The sequence below is a fragment of the Cavia porcellus genome, unplaced genomic scaffold, assembly GCF_034190915.1.
Source record: "Cavia porcellus strain 051 isolate PalLab524CR breed Dunkin Hartley unplaced genomic scaffold, mCavPor4.1 scaffold_23, whole genome shotgun sequence".
Classification (NCBI taxonomy): domain Eukaryota; kingdom Metazoa; phylum Chordata; class Mammalia; order Rodentia; family Caviidae; genus Cavia; species Cavia porcellus.
Genome location: NW_026947506.1, coordinates 55382022 through 55403509, shown reverse-complemented (window position 1 = coordinate 55403509; position 21488 = coordinate 55382022). Strand labels below are relative to the sequence as shown.

At 42.7% G+C, this 21488-nt stretch overlaps 1 protein-coding gene across 3 annotated transcripts in view; it reads right to left on the bottom strand.

The window, feature by feature from the left end:
- The window catches only part of Crcp (CGRP receptor component), a 50541-nt gene that overhangs the window by 11175 nt on the left and 17878 nt on the right, over positions 1-21488 (bottom strand). For all 3 annotated transcript variants that reach the window (XM_063233509.1, XM_063233508.1, NM_001172933.1), the window contains 1 exon segment: positions 16306-16400. In XM_063233509.1, coding sequence (XP_063089579.1) covers positions 16306-16328 — 23 coding nt within the window. In that variant the 5' untranslated portion in view covers positions 16329-16400.

The following is a 21488-nucleotide window of genomic DNA, read 5'->3' as shown; positions in this document are numbered from 1 at the left end:
CTCGCTTCAGTGTCTGTCTCTGCGTCTCGATTCACTGCACCTCAGCTCTGGCCATGTGAATCCCTACTCCATGGCCAAGGGCCCACCAGGTTACATACAGTCTGGCAGGTGCTGCGTCTGCTCTGTCCCTGTGATCACCAGACAGTGCAAATCAGGCCTTCCTCCAGACTCCCACAGCTTCCCCGTCCTGATTCTCTTCCTACCCAGCTACTCCTTCCTCAGCACTTCCAACTTTCTCTTCTTTGGCTGCTTCTTAGCACAGGGCCACCCTTCAGCCTCTGATGCTTGTCCCAAGTTCCTCCCACAGACCTCAGGGTCTAGAGATCCTGAAACCCATGCTTCCCATGATGTGAACCAAATTCCAAGTGGCCAACCATACGGCTCCACTCAGTTATGTAGGACGCACTGAACCAACACATCCCAATGGGACCTATTTGTCACTTTCAATAGACCAGCTCCACCCGCACTTCCTATGACTTTTTAATGAACAGTGCTAGGAAAGCTGGCTTCCTATATGCCGAAGATCAAAACTAAACCCACACCTCTGACCATGCAGTAAACTAAAATCAAAATGGATCATTATGTTTTCAAAACCTTTTTAATTCAGAGAGAAAAAAGAAAACAAAATTTCAAAACGCATCAACTGGGGCAACAATGGTACATACATTGCACAATGTCATCTTAAAATCATTCACCCAGAGCATAAGACATCTGCATTCAATTGTCCAAAGAATATCTGCAAAAATCTTCCTCTTCAGTGAACTCAGAGACTCAGCAATATAATTATCTTAACTATCCTTTTAATATACATATACATACACTGTTTCTTTCGGTTTCTCACACTTGTAAGACACTATATTTACTCATGTGTATCATACTTATGTTCTCAAGTTGCATCCATTTATGGATAAAAGTCTCCAGTTTACCCTTCTTTATGGCTGAGCAGTAGTCCCCCATTTTATTGTATAAAAATACCATATCTATTTACCCATTCCTTAGGGGATGGGCATTTAGGTTGTTACAAATTGAAAATACCTATAGAATAAGACAGAAACACTAGATGGCGGATCAGTAAACAGCAGAAAACACAGTCTCTTGGACAGTCACCGGCCAGATGCTAGAATGTACCATCTTGAGGAAGACAAGAAGGAAGGAAATGGGTCCTCTGAACCTAGCAAGAAGCTGAAGTGCTAACTGAAGCCCACAGAGAGAGTGAAAAGAAAAACCTCAACAAAGAAGGCATAGCCAGCCTCTTCGAGACTGGACACACTGCATAGGAACTGTTTGAACATGTGAACACCCGGTGATGGTGAGGCCTCTTGTAAAGAGATGTGGCACTGAAGAGGAGCAGTGGACCGCGCTGGATGGTGTTTAGTGGAGAACATAGTTCTCCTTCTAGAGAGAACGACTGGCGAGGACCATTTCTTGGAGAGGGTTGGCTGAGCTCAGAACCTAGAACTGCTGCCAGCTTCCTCCAGCAGCTCCCAGCTGGGCTCAGACCCACGGAACCTGCTTGGGTGGCAGTGAGCCCAGGGTGTCTGGTACAGGGCAGGCCTGCTGAGATTGTCCACTACATCACCATAAAGCACCTGCTGGCTGGCTCGGTAGAGTGGCACGAATCCGGACTCTCTCCACAGGTTGTCTACTAGAGACAGTACTGGGACTGGACTGTTTTTCTTTTTCTTTTTTCCTTCTTTTTCTTTATCTCTTTCTCCATTATTTTTCTGTGTGTGAACATGGTTCCTAGCCTCTTTGTGGGTGTGGTTCTGTTCTGTTCTTCCTCTTATCTCTTCCATCTCTCCTTTCCTGCAGTTACCAGTTTCCCAAAGGTGGTATGATCCCCCTTTGTCTTCCAATCTTACTTGTAATCTCTTCCTCTTTCTCCAATTCTCTATTTTCTCCTTAGTCCATTTAAATTTTAACTCCCAAGAACAAAACTGACACATTAAGGACTTATATACTACATATGATTTTCTGGTTTGTTTTGTGTTTTGTTACATAATCACAAATCCAGTTCACATAGTTAAAAGTGGCAAATTAAGGATTAGCTCAGTTTTTTGTTTTCTAGGCTGTGGCTGATGCTACTGGTACCACTACAGCCAAAACTGACATAATTGTTTTAAATAGCTGTTGGTCCTGATATTCCATGACTGATATGGACAAAGAGTCACAGAAAATACCATGGTTCAGTGCCCAAGAACCAGGGACTAGGCCAGACAAACCTCATTCCAACAAACCTGACTAGGTAAGATCTCCCAACAGACCCAAAACCTCAAAACCAGGCTATACCCACAAGATACCTAGAGAACTAGTCATCACCCAAGGGTCCTAAATACTAGCAATAAAGCCACCCACCACAGGCAACTTACAAGCGTCACCCCAGAAATTCAACTAAAAAAAGAGGGAGAAAAGAAAATGAGAAAACACCTAAGCAATGCAATGCCAGACTTCTAGTTTGCCAAAGGTAAATCCAGGGGGCAACAAGGTGGGACAATCCAAAAGCACCCACCAGGCCTCTCTGCAGTGGTAACAAACAAAGCAATTGAATGAGGCTCTGGGAAAAAAAGGAATCAAAAGTAATCTCTCAGATAACTACAGAGATTACAAAAATATACAGCATGCTTATGACATTAGAGCAGATACAGACAAAAAACAGGTGAGCTTAAGATAATTATGGAAGCTCACTATAGGAAAGAAATGGAATCCATAAAGCAGATTCAAATAGACATTTGGAAGAATAAAAACTCCACTGAAAGTATTCAAGCAGGTTAGGCCAATGTGAGGAAATATCTCAGATACTGAAGACAGGTGTGCAGGAAAACAAAGACTCAAAAATAGCAAACAACATAAGAAACCAATCTAGCAGCTGCTAGATGAGCCAGAGAATAAGTCTGACTGAAGTCAATGAAAAAGCAGGCAATACCATAAATGACATTAAAAACACGCTGACAGCCATGATGGCAGAAAACTTTCCTGACAGAGAAAAAGACTGTGACATACACATAAACAAGGCATACAGAACTCCAATTAGCCATGATGAAAAAAAAAAATCTACAGCCAGACATACCACAGTCAGCATTCCAGAAACTCAACACTACAGTAGACCCTAAAAGCTGTTAGAGAAAAGAAACGAATCATCCATAAAGGAAGGTCCATCAGAACTACAGCTGATTTCTCAGCACAAACCCTCAAGTCAAAGAAAGCTTGAAGTATTCCAAGTTCTAAAAGAAAGCAACTTTCAGCCCAAATTGATGTACACCACAAAACTATCTTTCATAATTGATGGAGAAGTACTTCCATGACAAAGAACATCTGAGGTAATTTATGACCATCAAACTGAATTCCAAAATGCTCTGAAGGACCCCAACAAAAGGAATCTACTAGTGAAGGCAAACAACTATAGAGAAGGAGGAAATAAAGGAGGGGAACAACAACAGGAAAATAACATGCAAGGACAAGTCAATACATATCAGTTATAACCATCAAAGTTAATGGTCTCAATTCACCAGTTGAAAGACTGGCAGAATGGATCAAGAAGCAAGATCCAACAAAATGCTCCATACAAGAAACACATTTATTTCAAAAAGAAATTCACAGACTGAAAGTAAAAGGCTGGAAAACAATACTCCATGCAACGGGAACACTCCAGAAAAAAACAAGGGTGAATTTCATGCCAAGACTGATTAAAAGAGATAAAGAAGATCACTATATCCTCATAAAGGGAACAATACAAGAGAAAGAGATAGCAATCATAAGTATGTATGCAACAAATACCAGTGTACCCAACTACATAAAATAATTACTAATGGACATGAAAAATCTAATAAGCCTTAATGCACCCCACAACATCAGAATACACATTCTCAGTTGCACACAAGACATTCTTTAAAACAGACCACGTATTGGCCCATAGAACATGCTTAAGTAAATGCAAACGAATTGAAATTATTTCATGCATACTATCGGACCACAGTGTAATGAAATTGGAAATTCATGGCTAAAGAAACCAAAAGAACTTCAAAAACACATGGAAATTAAATAGCACCCTAATGAACAACCTATGAAAATTAAAGATGAAATTAAAGAAATTACAGTTCAGTAATAATGACAAAACAACATACCAGAATTTATGGGACACAATGAAAGCAGTCTTAACAAGGAAATTTATATAGCAGTAAATACCCAAATCAGGAAAGCAGAGCAAGCACAACTTAATGGTGCTGGGCATGGTGGTGCATTCCTGAAATCCCAGCACCAGGGAGGCTGAGGCACGAGGACCACTGGGCTAGGCTACAAAGCGAGCCTGGGCCTGGGCTACAAGTGAGTCCAAGGCCAGCCTGAACTGAACTGCATAGTGAGATCCTGTCCCTAAAAGACAAAAGACAAACAAACAAAAAAAACTTAATGGTGAACCTCAAACAGAAATAGAAAATAGAAGAGCAGTCTAAGCCAAGAGCTTGTACAAGGGACAGAATTATAAAGATCTAAGCAGCAATTAATACACTGGAGGAAAAAAAATACAAACAAAAAAATCAATGAATGAAAAGTTGGTTCTTTGAAACATTAAATAAAATTGACAAACCCTTAGCCAGCCTTATCAAAAAAAGCAAAGAAAAGACTCAAATCCAGGCAATTAGGAAGGAACAAAAATGGCAAAAATCACAACAGATCCTACAGAAATCCAGATCATCTAGACCTAACTTTGAAAAATTGCGTTCTAATAAAATGGAAAATATAAAAGAAATGGATAGATTCCTAGATACATATGAATTACCAAAGCTGAATCAAGATACAAAAATTCTAAATAAATGACTATGAATGAAATTGATGTTGTAATAAATGTGAATGCAAAATCCTTAATAAGATAGGTGCAAATAGAATGCAGCAAATAGTCGTGAAGATTGTACACCATGAACAAGTGGAATTCATTCTAGGGATGCAGGGATGGTTCAACATATGTAAACCCATAACTGTAACAGCATATTAACGGAGCCAAGGACAAATATCTTATGATCATCTCAATAGTATGGAAAAGCTTTATGACAAAGTCCAACACCCATTCATGATAAAAACTCAACAGAAAACTGGAATAGATGGTGTTTATCTCAATCTGACAAAAGCCATCTATGACACAGCCAACATCATACTAAATGGACAAAAACTGGAAGCTTTATCTCTGAAATCAGGAATGAGACAAGGATGTCCACTGTTTCTACTCTTATTCAACACCATCCTAGAAAATTTAGCTGGAGCAGTAAGAGAAAGAAATAAAATGAATATAGATAGGAAAAGATGTTAAACTATTTTTATTTGCAGATGACATGATGCTTTACATAGAAGATCCCAAAAAATCCACCAAAAGACATCTAGATTTAATAGGCGAATTCAGTAACACAGCTGGTAACAAAGTTAACACTCAAAAATAAATAGCTTTCCTGTACATGAATAGCAAATTCGCTCAGAGTAAAATCAGGGAAATAACACCTTTTACAATAGCACCCAAAAAATGACATACCTATCAATCTAACAAAGGATGCAAAATACCTCCACATTGAAAACTACACAGTACTCTGAAAAAGGAGACTGAAGAGGATATTAAAATGGAGAGATATCCCATGCTCTTGGGTAGGAAGAACCAATAGAGTAAAAACGGCCATACTTTCAAAACTCTTACACAGATTCAATGCAATCCCAATCAAAATTCCAACATCATATCTCACAGAATTAGAGAAAACAATCCTAAACTTCATCTGGAACAGAAAAGACCTAGAATATAGAATAGCAAAGGCAATGCTGGGCAATAAAGACAAGGCAGGGGACTTCACAATCTCTGACTTGAAATTATACTATAAAGCTACTGTGATAAAAACAGTGTGGTACTGGCAAAAACCAAAACAAAACAGACCTAAAGATCAATAGAACGGATTAGGAGAGGTAAACACAACTCCAGACATGGCAAGATACTTTATCTTTGACAAAAGTGCCAAAGATATTCACTGGAAGAAAGATAACCTCTTTAATAAATGGTGCTGGAAAAACTGGCTTTACACATGCCAAAGCTACACACTGGCTGGAAAAACTGCTGGAAAAACTGGCTTTACACTATGCACTAAGCTAAAATCAGAATGGATCAAGGATCTTAATATTGAAACAGAAACATTAATTTTGCTAGAAGTTAGCAAAGGTAAAACTCTTGAAGACACTGGTATAGGTAACGATTTTATGAACAAAACTCCAAATGCACAGAAACTATCACAAAGAATCAACAACTGGGATCTCACTCTACTGAAAAGCTTTTGCACAGCAAGAGAAAACAACAGAGTGAAGAGATAATCCACAATGCAGGGGGAAAAAATGTTTGCCAGCTGTTCCTCAGACAAAGGATTACTATCAACATATAAAGAACTCAGAAAAATCAGATTTCCCAGATTTAAAGACCCAATCCAAAAATGGGCATTTGAGATGAATACACACTTCTCAGATGAAGAAATACAAACAGGGGCTGGGGATTTAGCACAGCGGCATAATCGCCTGCCTTGCAAGCAGGCAGTCGTGAGTTTGATCCCTGGTACCGATAAAAAGGAAAAAGACCAAAAAAAAAAAAAAAAAAAAAAGAGAGAGAGAAAAGAAATACAAACAGCAAATAAACATATGAAAAAATGTTCGGCATCACTGGTCATTCAAGAGGTACAAATTAAAACACTGAGATTCCACCTCACTTCAGGAAGAATGGCTCGTATCAAGAAATCAAATGGTAACACATGCTGGAGGGGCTGTGGGGAAAGGAAACTTCTCCACCTTCTCCGTTGGTGGTGGGAGAGCAGACTGATGCAAACACTGCAGAAATTAGTGCAGAGATTCCTCAAAAAACTAGAAATTAAGAAGTCGCAATTGGACCTAGTTATTCCGCTTCATGGTATCTTCCCAAAAGAATTAAAAGCATCACACCACAACAGTATATACACATCCAGGTTTACAGTGGGGTAGTCTGTAACAGTTGAATCTTGCAAACAGTCCAAATGCCCATCAACCAATGAATCAATAAAGATGTGGGGGTTTTCTATGCAAGCAAGTACTACTCTGCCATAAAGAAGGGTGTGAGAGACATTTTAATAAATGGATTATCTTGAGACCACAGTCTCAGGGGAATAAATTGGACACACTTCAGTGTTTCTCTGCTGTGAGAAACTAAAAGTGTAAATAATGACTAAAATGGATGATAGATATTGGGAAACAGGAAGAAAATGTTACAATCAGAAGAACTAGGAAGAAGGGGTGGGAAAGGAAGGAAAGGACAAGAAAAGAAAAAGATAACAGAAGAAAAACATGGAAACAATACCTTTGTAAACAGGAAAGGAAGAGGGGCTGAAGGGACAGGGTTGGGGAAATAAGAGGAATGGAGATATGTCATGTACAGGTACGAGTCCCTATAATGAATGTGATCATTATGTATAACTAAAATGTTCCAATAAAGTTGATTAAAAATTAACTCATTATTGGGAAAAAATTGAGTGCCCAGGCCAGAACCTGGCACAGCCCCCCGGCCTTCTCCCTCACCTGCTGCCTGTTACTGCCCCTCAGGCACACATCTGAGCCGCCTGCACTCCCACTTCACCTCTCCAGTATAGAGCAACAGCTTCAAGTCTCAGTGGTTTGCTACTCGCTTTCTTTCTTTCTTTTTTATCATTTTTTGTCTTTGACTTTTTTTTTTCTGAGACCAGGTGTCGCTGAGCAGTTCAGGATGGTTTTCATCTCACTGTGTAGTGCCTGCTGGCCTACAACTCTGGGCAAACCTCCTGCCTCGGCCTCCCGAGTGCTTGAATTACAAGAAGGCACCACCACACCCAAGTCTATCTTGGTTCTTAGGAGTAAAATATCTGAAAAGATATCCTTGTACCTCATTACGCTGCTCACAGGCCTCCCACTCCTCGCAGTTTTGGGATGAACCCTCCAAAACCTGATCTTTGCCAAAGTCTCTGGGTCTGTGGGCATGGACTGCCCAGAGTGCTTGTGGCCCAGTCTTCACAAACTCCACACACTCTCTGTGAAGCGCGGGCTCCTCGCAACCTGTACCGCACTGAGCGCCGGCTCCTGCCCTTGGGAAATACCTCCCCTCCCAGGTCAGCTGGCAGTGCTTCACACCAGGACGCATGCTCACCTGCCATCTCCCCGTCACAGGACCCCACTGCACTCACCAGTGGGTAAGTGGAACGCCAGGGCGAATCAAGGAAAGGCTGGCAGCCTGCTTTCCGGGAAGAGGTCAGGCAGGCTCTGCGACGGCCTGCAGAGGGACTGAGACTGCGCTTCTCTGAACTTTGCTAGCCCCAGAGCTGCAGGCCCTGGATTCGGCGAGCTGTCTACACAGGTTCCCCTGGGGACCACTGGTCACTCAGCTATGCAACTTGACTTGGCGGGAGGAGAGCCGGCCCCACACCAGGCAATGGGCCTGGACAGCTGAACACCGTGTGCAAGAAGCAAACCAAAGAATCAAATGCTTTCTGGATGTAACACAGTTGAGAAAAAAGTTACACGGGCCACAGTGCACGAGTAACTAAGAGCTTAACCCTCTACTCTGCCGATTGGGGCCACGCAGTTAAATGTACCTGGTCCCCACTGTACCCTCAGGAGCTCTAAAAATGAGAATTAAAATGAATAACGGAGCCCCACACTATACACTAATAAAACCGGGCCGGTTATGCACCATTACTGGTGCCCCTGCCCTGGAGTATGCAGACATGAGACCCAAAGCCCGCTCAGCAGTGTTCACTTCTGCCTTCAGTGCACCGGCCGTGGGAGAGGGTCCCTGCTGACCACGGAGGCCAGGAGCCAACTCTGGGACTGGTCACAGGCAGGAGCCCACTGATACCCCCTGCTGGCAGCTGCAGGACACTGCCTGCAACTTTCTCTGGGGCAGCGGGGACTTTATAAATCCTCAGCGTGGGGATTACAGATGGGAACATGGAGCTGAATTTAACCCTCGAAAGACTGTGGCTTACTTTAAGCTTAAATAGATTATGGCTGATCTTGAACCAGCTTTCAAGGTAATTAGGAAGCAAAACACCAGTCCAGATGAAGAGATAAGCAGCAGCCTGAGAAATGAACTCTGAAAAGGGAAAAGTTGTGGACTAGAGGTAAAAAGAATTCAAAAGCATAGGTTGGGGAGGATGGTAGTGAATTTCTTAGCACAACCTGCCCCGCCCTCACCTGCCTTCCCCAACCCGTGTCCTGGCACTGAGCACAGCTACGGCGGTATCCTCCAAATACCCAAAAACACACCGAGAGAAATCTTATATTTTTGCTAGACTGCTGGGAAATGGGCCCCTGGAACCTAGAAATCCAGGTATGACTCACACACAACTCAGGACCTCCGCCCAAGGAAGGAAGAGCTGCAGGTGTAATCCCGGAGGGAGCCCTCCAGGGCCCAGAGCTCCCAGAATCCCTTTCCTGCTGACACTGCTCCCCACACAGTGAGGACTACCCAAGTGTGCAGGTTAAGCCATCACTTTTGCCTCCCACCCTACACTAAACACCCAGAGCAGCAGGCAAAGCTGCCAGCACCTGAACTGACACTGGAACCTTGCACGGGGGAGGCAGGATTGACTTGAGGTCTAAACATACCTGGGCAGACTGCCCACTGCCACCAGAACCACGAAATTACCATGAACCAGAGGCTTTTAACACGGGTTAGAGTCTACACTATGTGAGTAACATACTCAAAACAAACATGCTATAACTTAAAACTATTTGATCAGGAAAAAATGACTCATACTCTAGGGAAAAGACAACTGGCAGATGTGGAACCCACAATGACTCAGACTTTAGTAGCCTCAAAGATGCCGCTAGCTACTATAACAAGAGGGGAAGTGAACATTTCTGGAATGCTGGACTAACAGCAGTTGCAGAAAACAGGCAGAAACTACATAAAAAATAAACAAATGGTAGTTCTGAACTAAAATTATCTGAAGTGAAAACTCACTGACAGACCCCCTGACAGAATAAACAGGACAGAGGATCTGTGAACTTAAGAGACACAATAAAAGAAATCCCATTTGAATATGGAAGAAGAAACAAAGCAGAACAATGGCCTAGAGCTGCAGAACAGGGTCAAAAGTCTTAACAGTTGGAAGCCAGGCATGGTGGCACATGTCTGTAATCTCAGCATTTGGGAGGCTGAGGCAGGATCATTGCAAATTCGAGACTAGCTGGGGCTACAAAGTGAGCTCAAGGACAATTTGAACTGCATAGTGAGACCCTGTCTCAAACATAAAAAAAAAAAAATCTAACCGTTGTACTTTTAGAGTTAGGAAAGAGAAAGAGAATCGGATAGGATAAAATATTTCAAGGACTAATAGTTGACTCTTGTCACACATTTAGTTAAAAAAAAAAAAATCAAGAAGCTTAGCAAAGAAAAAAGCCTAGGGGCTGGAGATTTAGCTCAGCGGCAAAAGCGCCTGCCTTGCAAGCAGGAAGTCGTGAGTTCGATCCCCGGTACCGATAAAAAGGAAAAAGACAAAAAAAAAAAAAAAAAAAAAAAAAAAAAAAAAAAAAAAGAAAAAAGCCTAAATACAACAGTAAACTTTACTGAAGACCCCAGATCAGAAAACTTTGGAAAGCCAGACCTGCAATCTCATCAGGAGGCTGAGGCAGGAGAACTGCCATGCATTCAAGACCAGCCTAACCCCCACAGTGAATTCAAGGCCAGCATAAATTATACAAGGAAACCTTGTCTCAAATAAACAAAAAGCTCTTGAAAGCCAGAAAATAATGACATATTATGTACTTGAGTAGTTACAAACTTGTAATCAGAAACCATGACAACCAGAGGATACTGGAATAATATCTTCAAAGTTCTGAAGGAAAGAAACTACTCAGCCCAGCTGACCTATTCCTCAGGAATTAAAGAATAGTCTCAATTGAACAAAAACTAAAAGAACTTGGAGCCAGGAAATCTTTTCTAAAAGAAGTCTTAAAGTTCTTCAGGTTGGGGTAAATAAGAAGAAAACAGGATTTTTAGGAATGAAGGGATAAAGAAGTAGTAACATTTTGCATAGACTTTATTATCTGAAGTTATTTAAAATATGTATAGCATGTTAAAAATACTGCTAACAGGTTTCTGGCAGTGTTACGGATCAATTCTAGGGTCCTGGACATGTTAGACAAGTGCTCTACTACTGAACTACACTCTCAGCCCTGCTGTAACACTTCCAGTGCATGCAGATGATACACCATAAACACAACACTATAACACAGAAGGGAAAAGTAAAGGAATTAATGTGCATAAGTGGTGAAATATGAACTCTGGACTATGTATGACTAGGTATGCTGAGGTGTTTATAGTTTATGATTACGCAGCCACTGAAAATTAAGAATCAAATGGTACAAAAAAGATACTGCCAAAGGGTAACCTAAAAAGATGAAAGGCCAAGACCATCTGAATATCTCAATATATACAGAAAAAGCAACTGATAAAATCTAATAATATCAGCAATTTTATCTTCCTAAACCTGGTTAGGAAAAAAAAAAACCCTCCATGGAAAACCTAACCTCATTTTTAAACAATGTTTTTGGTGCTAAGGACTGAACCCAGGGCTTCCAGCTTGCTAGCTCAGTGTTCTACACTGAGCTAAATCTGGAGAAACCTAACCTGATGCCATGCTGAATGGCCCAACCCTGAGTACCCTCCCCAGGGATCTGTGCACCAGGCGAAGGTCTCTGTGCCATGGCTTTGTGCAGCACCCACCAAGGTCCTGCCAGTGCACATGGGAACAAAAATAAAACACACAGATGAAGAGAACACACAGATGGAGAAGCAGTGCACAAATACTCTGCCTACAGAGACGATCCGGAGGTATGCTAGAAACATTCCTAGAACTACCAGGTTGGGTGGCATAAGATCAACAGAGAACTCATGCATATTTCTCTACATTAACAACAAACAAATGGAAATCAGAACCATTTATATAATAACATCAAAAATTATAAAATACTTTGGACAAATCTAAAAAAATTGTGCAGAACCTCTACACTGCCTGCATGAACTGAAAGATACAATACTGTGAACTCTCCCCAAAATGGAACTGTAAGTACAATGCAATCCCAAGCGAAATATCAGCAGGATTTGTTCTACACAGCATTGAAAAAATTCAAAAGTGTACATAAAAAGGCAAAGGAACTGGAGAAGTCAAAATACTTTGGAAAAGTCCTCTTTAAAAAAAACCAAAGTCACAAAGTTGAAGAAGTCATACTCCTGCCTCTGTGCTTATCTTTGTTTTTTGGTATCGGGGATCAAACTCATGACCTCACACTTGCCAGTCAGGCGCTTACACCACTGAGCTAAATCTCCAGCCCTTCTCTGTGCTTATCTTAAAGCTGCTGTGACCCGAACAACAGAGCAGAGACAAAACAACACAGGATGTGTGGCCCACAGAACCAGGCTGCCCGTTCTGCAGCCCTGGGCGTTCTTCGCATGCCCATTCCTCTTCCATGGCAGTGGCTCAGCAGATAGGACAGTCCTGACAGCGTTGCTGGAGAGTTAAATACACACACACAGTGAATATCCACCTGTAACTCAGACCAAGCCCCCAAATTAACTCAAAATCAACTCAAAATCACATATTTCTACAAGAAAACATAAGAGAAAAACATCTCTGTGGCCTTGGGTTGGCAGGATTCTTAGACACAACATCAAGAACAGGATGCAGAAAAGAAAAACAAAATTGATCTCATCAAAATTAAAACCTGCAGCTCTGACAGAGTCACTGTTAGAAGGAAAAGCCAAGCTAGAGACTGGAGGAAACACCTGACAGTCACATACTGAAAACAGAACCTCTGTACAGACGACAGAAAGAACTTCCTACAGTTTCACAAAAAATGAGCCAAAGCTTTGAGGAGGTCCTTCATTAAAGATAAACGAACAGCAAATAAGCACATGAACAGGCTTAATACTTATTACTAAAGGAAAGCAAGTTGAGGACATAGCAGAATTATTACTTAAAATCAACTTAATAGCTAAAACTAAAAGTATCAAGGATATGGAATAAGTGAAACTCTCGGACACTGCTGTGGTAAATGAAAAATGGTAGTTACTTTGGGAAAGTCTAGTGGTTTCCTGCAAAGTTCAACTTGCTGTGTGACCCATAATTCCTCTCCCAGGTTAAGTGCCCAGAAGAAATGAAAGCTATTTTACACAGAAACCTATGTGCTACTCAGCTTTCTGCTGCTGTGACAAAATACCTGAGACAGTCAACTCATAAAAGAAAGATTTCCTCAGCTCACAGCTTCAGGGGGTTTAGTCCATGGTTGTTGGGCCATGTCACCTAGGCCTGTGGAACTATCAGGGTGGGAGAGCTGGTGGTGGAGCTGAGTTGGCAGCAAAGGGGAGGTGGGGTGGGGGTCATCCCCAAGTCCCCTTCAGGGACTCGCCGATGACCTGAACCCCTGCTACTAGGTCCCATCTCCCCAGGGGGCCGCAGCCAGTGACCTGGCCCTTCAGCACGTGAGCCTTTGGGGACCATTAAGATCCACAGCAGAGCCATCTGTAAGGAGTTGTCACTCTTTACTCAGAATTGCCAAAAACTAGAAAATTTCACCATGTCTTTCAACTGGGGGATGAAAAAAAAAAAAAACTACTCTTGATGATGGAGGTCTCTCAACAATAAAAGGAAGAAACTGCAGCCACACACAGAGCAGCATTGGTGAATCGCAAGTGCATCACACTAAGTGAAAGAAGCCAGAGAAGAGGCTCCACAGGAAGGCAGCTCACTTCTACTTTTCTGCAAAGGCAGAACTGCAAGAAACAGATCTGCTGTCAGACAGCGGACAGAACGAGTTGTTTATAGGGACAATGGAACTTTTCTGTAATACAAACGGATGTTCATATGTGAAACACATGATGGATCATTTAAACAAGTATTTATATATAAACCCTGCATTATTCTAAGATATTTGGAGTGTCCCTGTGCAGGCATCTGAAAGGAAAGAGCCCCACTCTGAAAGCAGTGTCTTTTTAGTGCCCACGTGCACACGTTCATAGCCCAGCAGGGAGAGCTGGGGGTGCACCCGCTCTCCGCCTTTACATGAGCACTCACCAGCTTTCAAAGAAAACCACGCAAGCTTACGTTAAATTACCAGGCTTCACTGCTGCTTTATAGATTCTACTCGGCAGACTTAGAACAGGGATTTAATTTCCTGAGTGACCATTCATCCGCCTGTAAACCGGAGTTGGCTGTCAGCAGCACCTGCAGAGCAGCCCACGCTAGGACTCCCTAGGCTCCCAGTTCACAGAGTATTCCCGCTGCAGTCTAGCCTATTCTAACAGATCCGCCTCTTGGAGCTGTGTGATGTCTGTGTCAATGTGTGGCCTTCTTTTGTCACTCCTACTTAACAGTCTATCAAGCTGTGGTCAGAGCAATCGAGTAAGACAAGGAACAGGCATAGAGTGGAAAGAAAGACAAAAATTACCTCAGTGCAGGGGGTTATGATCTTACATTCCAGAAAACCTTAAGACACTCCTTATGAAACATGTTACTGCCAATGAATGAATTTACCAAGACAACAGGATACCAAATCAACATACAATTATTAGTTGTGTCTATAAACCCTAACAAGGAATGATCTGAAGGCAAATTAAGAAAATATTTTGTAGGGTGCCTCCCCCCCAGCACTGACCAGTGCGTTTTATTTTTCATTTTTTTAGACAAGGTCTCACTTTGCAGTTCAGGCTGGCCTGGACTCGCTATGTAGCCCATTCTGGCCTCAAACTCACTCTGATCCTCCTGTCTCAGCCTCCAGAATCTTAGGATTGCAGACATGCACCACCTCCACCCACACTTTCTGTGCCTAACTGAAAATCATAGCCTTGACCCCTTTTTGAGGAGCCAGCTACAGATTTTGCTCAGCAGACTCAAAGCCGGAAGGTGAGCCTTTGGGGGCCTAGAGGCAATGCACAATGTATGTGCCACTGCTGTCCTCTGATTGTTGTGTTTTGAAAATTTTCTTTTCTTTCTCTTTAAAATAAAATGGATTTGGAAAAAAACAAAACAAAGTAACAAACAAAACAAACACATAGTGCTGAAAAATAGTGAACTGGGACCTCTACTTTTCCTTATACTCTACCAAGAATTTAGCTCAAAATGTGTCAGACCTAAACATAAGAACTAACCTATAAAATTCTTAAGAGAAAAGCTTCATGACACTGGATTTGGCAGTGACTTCTGGGATATGACACCAAAGGAACAGGAAGCATTAAAACAGAGGCAGGAGGGACTGGGGATTTAGCTTGGCAGTATAAGCACCTGCCTGACAAGTCCAAGGTCATGAGTTCAATCCTCGGTACCAAAACAAACAAGCAAACAAAAAACAGAGGCAGGCAAGGTAGTACATTCCAGGAGGCTAAGTCCGGAGGATTTGTGTTTAAGACCTGCCTAAACTACACAGAGAAACTCTGTCTCAATAAACTAACAAACAAATTGGGCTACATTAAAATAAAAACTTTGGCCATTAAAAGGATACTACCCACAAAGCAAACAGGCAATCTACAGAATGGGAGAAAACATCTGCAAGTCTTTTATCTGATAAGAGATTCATACCCAGGGTGTATCAAAGACTGCTCCAATTCAATGAAAACAAAAGCTTCATTCCAAAATGGACAAAGGATAAATTAGGCATTTTTTCCAAAGAAGATACAGAGATGGTCAACATGCACATGAAATGATATTCAGCATCGTTCTATCATTTTGAATATTAAAAATAAAACCAGACACATACACACAGAGGCAAGGTGCTTTGGAAAACCTGAAATTGTGCACTGGTGTGAGACTAAAAAGGTGTAGTCACCAAGAAAAACAGTGTGGTGGAACAGTGTGGTGGAGGCCAAGCCGGGCATGGTGATGCAGGCCTGCAATTCCAACATTCCGGAAGCTGAGGCAGGAGGACTGCTGGCTACATAGTGACCTCAAGGCCGGCCTTACCTGCCTAAAATTAACTAAAGTAATTTAAATTAACAACATACACATGTGGGCAGGTGTGGTGGTGCACACCTATACTCCCAGCACTTAAGAGGAAGAGGCAGGAGGATCACTGTGAATTCAAGGCCAACTTGGGTTCTGTAGTATGCTCAAGGATAGCCTGAACTGCACAGCAAGATCTTGTCTCAACAAAACAAAACAAAAAAACACATACATACACATATACATGGGATATATTTGATCTTAAAAAGGAAAAAAAAAAAAAAAATGAAACCCTAACTGTACAGCTGCTGAGAACAGCTTTTCCACTACTTCCCTAGGTAAGATGACTTTCACTTACTTGGTCAGTTTGTGGCTTTTCATTGCTGTGAGAAATTCTCTGACAATCTCAGGACTCTGGTGTCTGCACGGAGTTTTTGATAAGTATTTTAATGTCTAAAAAAAAAGGAAAAGGCAAGCATTAGACAAATCTAAATAAGAAAAAGGGGGAAGCAATGGCTAGAACTTAGTTTTCTTTCATTCTCTCTTTCTTTCCTTTCTCTTTTTCTTCTTTTTTCCTTCTTGCTATGCAGTTCAGGCCAGCCTTGAACTCACTTTGTAGCCTAGGCTGGCCTCAAACTCTTGGCGGTTTTCCTGCCTCAGCCTCCTGAGTACTGGGATTATAGGTGTGCACCACTATGCCTGGCTTGTACATTTTTCTTTTTCCTTTTTTTGGGTACATTTTCTTTTAGGTACTCTATAAAACAAGTGCCTTCAGTGAGCCCATCTTCAGACAGTAATAGAATTTGTAAGACAGAAAAACAGTCCCTACAACTGAAGGGATAATTAATGAGATTTTAGAAGAAAAACTTTCTCCTTTTTTTGGCAAAGAATTTTGTAAAAAAAAATCAGGGCTGGCTTTAGCCCAGCGGTTCCTTCGAGTCTGGCTTCCCAACCGCCCAGGCCGACTGGTCTGGTGGTTCGAGACCCGTGGGCGCTTTCCAGTCCTTTAAAAAAAATAAATAAATAAATAATTAAAAAATGAAAAATATCAGTATGAAATCATCACATAACAATTAAAAAAAAAAAGAAAGAAAGAAAACAAATCCAAAGAATAGCCATGAGCCCACACAGACTGTACACAGGAAAACCAAAGTGAAACTCAGCTCCCCTCATCTGTTCTCTCCACCGCGAACTCCATCTCGCTGAGACCCTGTCTACGCAGGCCAGCCCTGGACCCTCACTGAGGGCTCTCCCTCTGGACACCTCCTCTCCTGACTGCTGCTTCCAGCCCCGTGGTGCCTTGTGCCCCAGCAGGTAGGCCACCCTGAAGCCCTACAGCCTGTCCTTGGCTTCCAAACTGGGTTCATAACTTTTTTGGGGGGTACTGGGGATTGAACCTATAACCTTGCGTTTGCCAAGCAGGCACTTAACGCTGCTGCACTAAATCCCTGGCTCCGGAACTAGGTTCTTAACTCAGCATGCAGGGAAATGTTTTCCTCCCTGGTTTGGTGTGAAGGACACAGCCTGCCACGTGTATGGGAAGGGGGCAGACCCCTTGCAGGACGCCTTTTGCCTTCTGGTCTCAGTGAAGACTTCCTTACCCGCCTGAATGATTAACTCACTGGTCACTGGGGTCCACTTGGCCGGAACCCTTTTCCCCTCTGGTCAGGCTGAGGTGTGGCGCTAAAAGCCCTAACCCTTTAACCCTGCCTTGGGGCTCCTGGCAACAGATCCATACCCCAGAGGCACAGCCATCAGCCACCTCAGCACCACAGAGAGCTGACCTGCACTGACCTGCGCGCAGTCTCCTTCCCCTGGGATGTGAGCCCAACTCAGTGCACCTTTCTGAACAAACATGATAGGGAAACAAACAGAACAGTCTTTTTATACTGAAGATTTACAGAAGGAGAGCACTGGCTGTGGACACCAAAGCTACAGCAGCTACAGAGAAAGGGGATTAAAGGGGCTTTGGAAGGGAAGGACAGCCCGCAGAAGCAAGTGTAGCTCCCAGACCAAGGGGGACTGACTGTCCAGAAAGCTGGCTGGGGTGAGAGCTGCACAGAAGTCCCTTCCCTCATTCGGGCATGTCCCCGTCGGTCTGGGCTCCCCAAAGCTATTAACTGAGTAATCCCCCCTGTTCTTTTCCCCTTCATCTTTTATCCTTCAAAATTACATTTCAATCATATCAGTTTTCCTTTCATCAATACAAAATAGTATCCAGAACAAAGGACAGCAGTGGCAAAATAGGGGAAATTCACATAAAACCTATAATTTAATAGTATGTATAGCCCAGCACAGTGGCGCATGCCTGTAAGCCCAGCACTTGGGAGGCTGAGGCAGAAGGATCACGGAGCATTTGAAGCCATCCTGGGCTACATAAGTGTGTTTAAGACCAGTCTGAACTACATAGTGAGACCCTGTCTCCAAAAAAAAAAAGTATGTACTAAGTTCATTTCTTGGCTTTGATAACTGCTGTGATTATGTAAGATTGTTTACCATGGCCGGGGATTTAGCTCAGTGGCATAAGCATCTGCCTCCAAAGTGCTAGGTTGTGAGTTCCATCCCTGGTACAAAAACAACATTGTTTACCATACAAAACTAGAGGAAGGATCCATAGGAACTTGTAGTATTGTTTCTGCAACTCTCCTATAAAATCATTTTAAAACTTAAAAATTAAGGAGGCAACCTCAGAGCCAGGTGTGGTGGTATATACCTGGCATGCCAGCTCTGAGAGGCTCAGGCAGGAGAAGCCCTGCAGGTGTGAGCCAGCCTGGGCTATGGAGTGAGTTCCATTGCACACCAAAAAAAAAAAAAAAAAAAAGTCTCAAAAAAAAACACTAAATAATAAAATAAAGTGGAAGAATTTCAACCCTGAAAAAAGTAACCTTAATCATCCAAGAATCTCTCAAACACAGAAATCGCCGGGCCCACTGGCACCTGGCTATAAATGGGCGCATGAGAAGCTGAGGTTAGGGGCTGGAGATTTAGCTCAGTGGCATAAGCGCCTGCCTTGCAAGCAGGCAGTCGTGAGTTCGATCCCCAGTACCGACAAAAAGGAAAAAGACAAAAAAAAAAAAAAAAGAGAGAAGCTGAGGTCAGAAGATCTCAAAACTGAGGCCATGTGGACAACTCAGTAAGACCTCAGTCTTAAAAATCTAAAAGCTAGGGATGTAGCTCAACCCAGGGCCCTTGCCCAGCATGCACAAGATGCCAAACAATGTACAGCACCGACAGAAGAAAAGGGTGCAAATACTGCAGTGGTCTCAGACTCCTCATAAGAACAGACACAGACAGATAGCACAATATTGTGTTAACCAAACCTTTCAGACTCAGGGATGTCTGACTAGAAGGGCTTCAGATGCCAGACAAAAGCAGGACCTCGTTCTGGGACAACTTCCTGTGACTCCCAGCAATAAAATAAAGCTGTCAGGTGCAGCCAAGCTGTCTACTGGGTCGCAGCTGAGAAGACAGACAGACTGACTGACTGACAGTCCTGGCAATCAACCCAGGGCCTTGAGCACGCTAAGCATGTGCTCCGCCACCAACTACACCACAGGCCCTGAGAGCTTTTTAAAAATGTTTTCAGGGCCAGGATATCAGTGGCACAGGACCTCCCTGACAAGTGTGAGGTCCTGAGTTTGACTCCCAGTACCAAAAAAATGTTTTTAGGAAAAAAGGAGAAAAAAAAGTGTTTTTCGTAACAAAACTATGGAGAAGGTAGATGTTATATACGCTGATCCAGTGGTGGCTAGAGACAAAGCAGGGTGAACTGCAGAAAGCAGGGAAAGTTCTGGGATAAAGGAGAAGGATTTAAGGAGCCAGGAAGGAGAAGTGACTGCCTGCTGCCTCTGAATTGCCTAGGACTGTAGACAGATGTTCAGATGCCTATGGGTCTGGTCAAGATTTGAGGTAAAGAGTTTGATTTGGGTTATTTGGAGGGAGGTTTGAGATAGGCTCTCAGTACATGGAAAAGGCTGGACTTGAACTTGTGGTGATTCTCCTGCCTCAGTCTCCCAAAGAGCTAGGATCACAGGGGGGCATAGGTTTTTCTTCATGTACCAGCGACCTTTGGTGCTGGACAGCGTCCCCTTGTGTTCTTTTCGCAAACCCACAAGTCATACCTTCGGCTTTTGCACAGGCAGTTAATTCTTCACACTATCAGGGATCAATACTTCATTCTGCCCCTGTCAAATTCCAAGTAGAAAGCCTGAGGTTTCCCTTGAAGCTTCTAAAGGGTGCCTAAGTCTCTTCAGCAGCCCTCCCAGGCCCTCAATAAAGGCCTGTTTTCCTTTCTCCTGTTGCCACTCTCCCTTTTGTCTCTCTCCCTAGGGGAAACTAAACAGTCACCAAACTCAGCTGAGTTACAGGTTTTAACTTACATTGCAGAACGTGGTAGGCCTGTAGCTTGCTAACTGAGTAATTCACCCATCTCTTCTTCCTTCCATCCTCCAAACTGTGTAATTTAAGACACCAAAAATTTTTTTCTTACCACCTAAAATGCTCTGCAGAACAAAAGCTCAACCTGAGACCATCTTATTCAGATGAGTGTGCATTCACACTAGGAGCACTAGAAATAGGTATCTCAAAATCTGACATTGTGGGGGCTGGGGATTTAGCTCAGCGGCATAAGCACCTGCCTTGCAAGCAGGCGGTCGTGAGTTCAATCCCTGGTACCGATAAAATGAAAAAGACAAAAAGACAAAACAAAACAAAACAAAACAAAAAAAAAATCTGACATTGTGCTCGCTCTGGCAGCACATATACTACACATCTTACGCACAACTTTCCTCCCAGTCCCACCTATTAGAAGTAAGAATTTAGGAACAGAGCTCCAGTGAGTTTCACCAGATTAAACACACAGAGGAAAGTTATACCACTGTAGGCAGCCTTCAAGCTGGAGACTGAGCACATGTGTGGGGCTAAAGCAAGACCAGCCCTGCGAACACAGAGAGCCCCAAATAAGCCACATACACAAGCTGTTCCAGCTGCAAGCAGGCCAGGGCCCAGGCCAGCCAGGCAAACAAGCTGCTGGGCAGAGGGGCTGACACTGCCATCCTCCTCCTGTGTATAAACAAACCTGCTGCAGGGCTGAGCAGTGCCTTTCTTCCCCTGAGGAGGACAAGGTCTCCACCTGACCTCAGCTTTGTTTTTTCTTGATTTTCTCATCCTCCACCCCAAGAACCTCAAGAACTGCATGCATGAAATGTGGTTACCAAACTGCCAACAAATAGAGTTTCTTCTCTGAGACATAACCTGAATAATGAAAGAGAACATGAATAAATAGAAGATGAAAAGGGTTTTAAACACGATTAAGTGAGCAAAGCTGGAAGAGGAGGAACTTCCATGAGAGTGCTAACCCCTTGATTCCAAGTTTAATAAAATTTTTGAAAAGATAAATTTAAGGTAATTAAAACCAAATCCTTTACAGAGGGCAAAAAACAAAACCAAACCTCAGAATTGAAAGGAAATAGGAAGAAAGCATTAAATTAAAATGATGTATTAAAAAAAAATCAAACATAGGGGGCTGGGGATTTAGCTTAG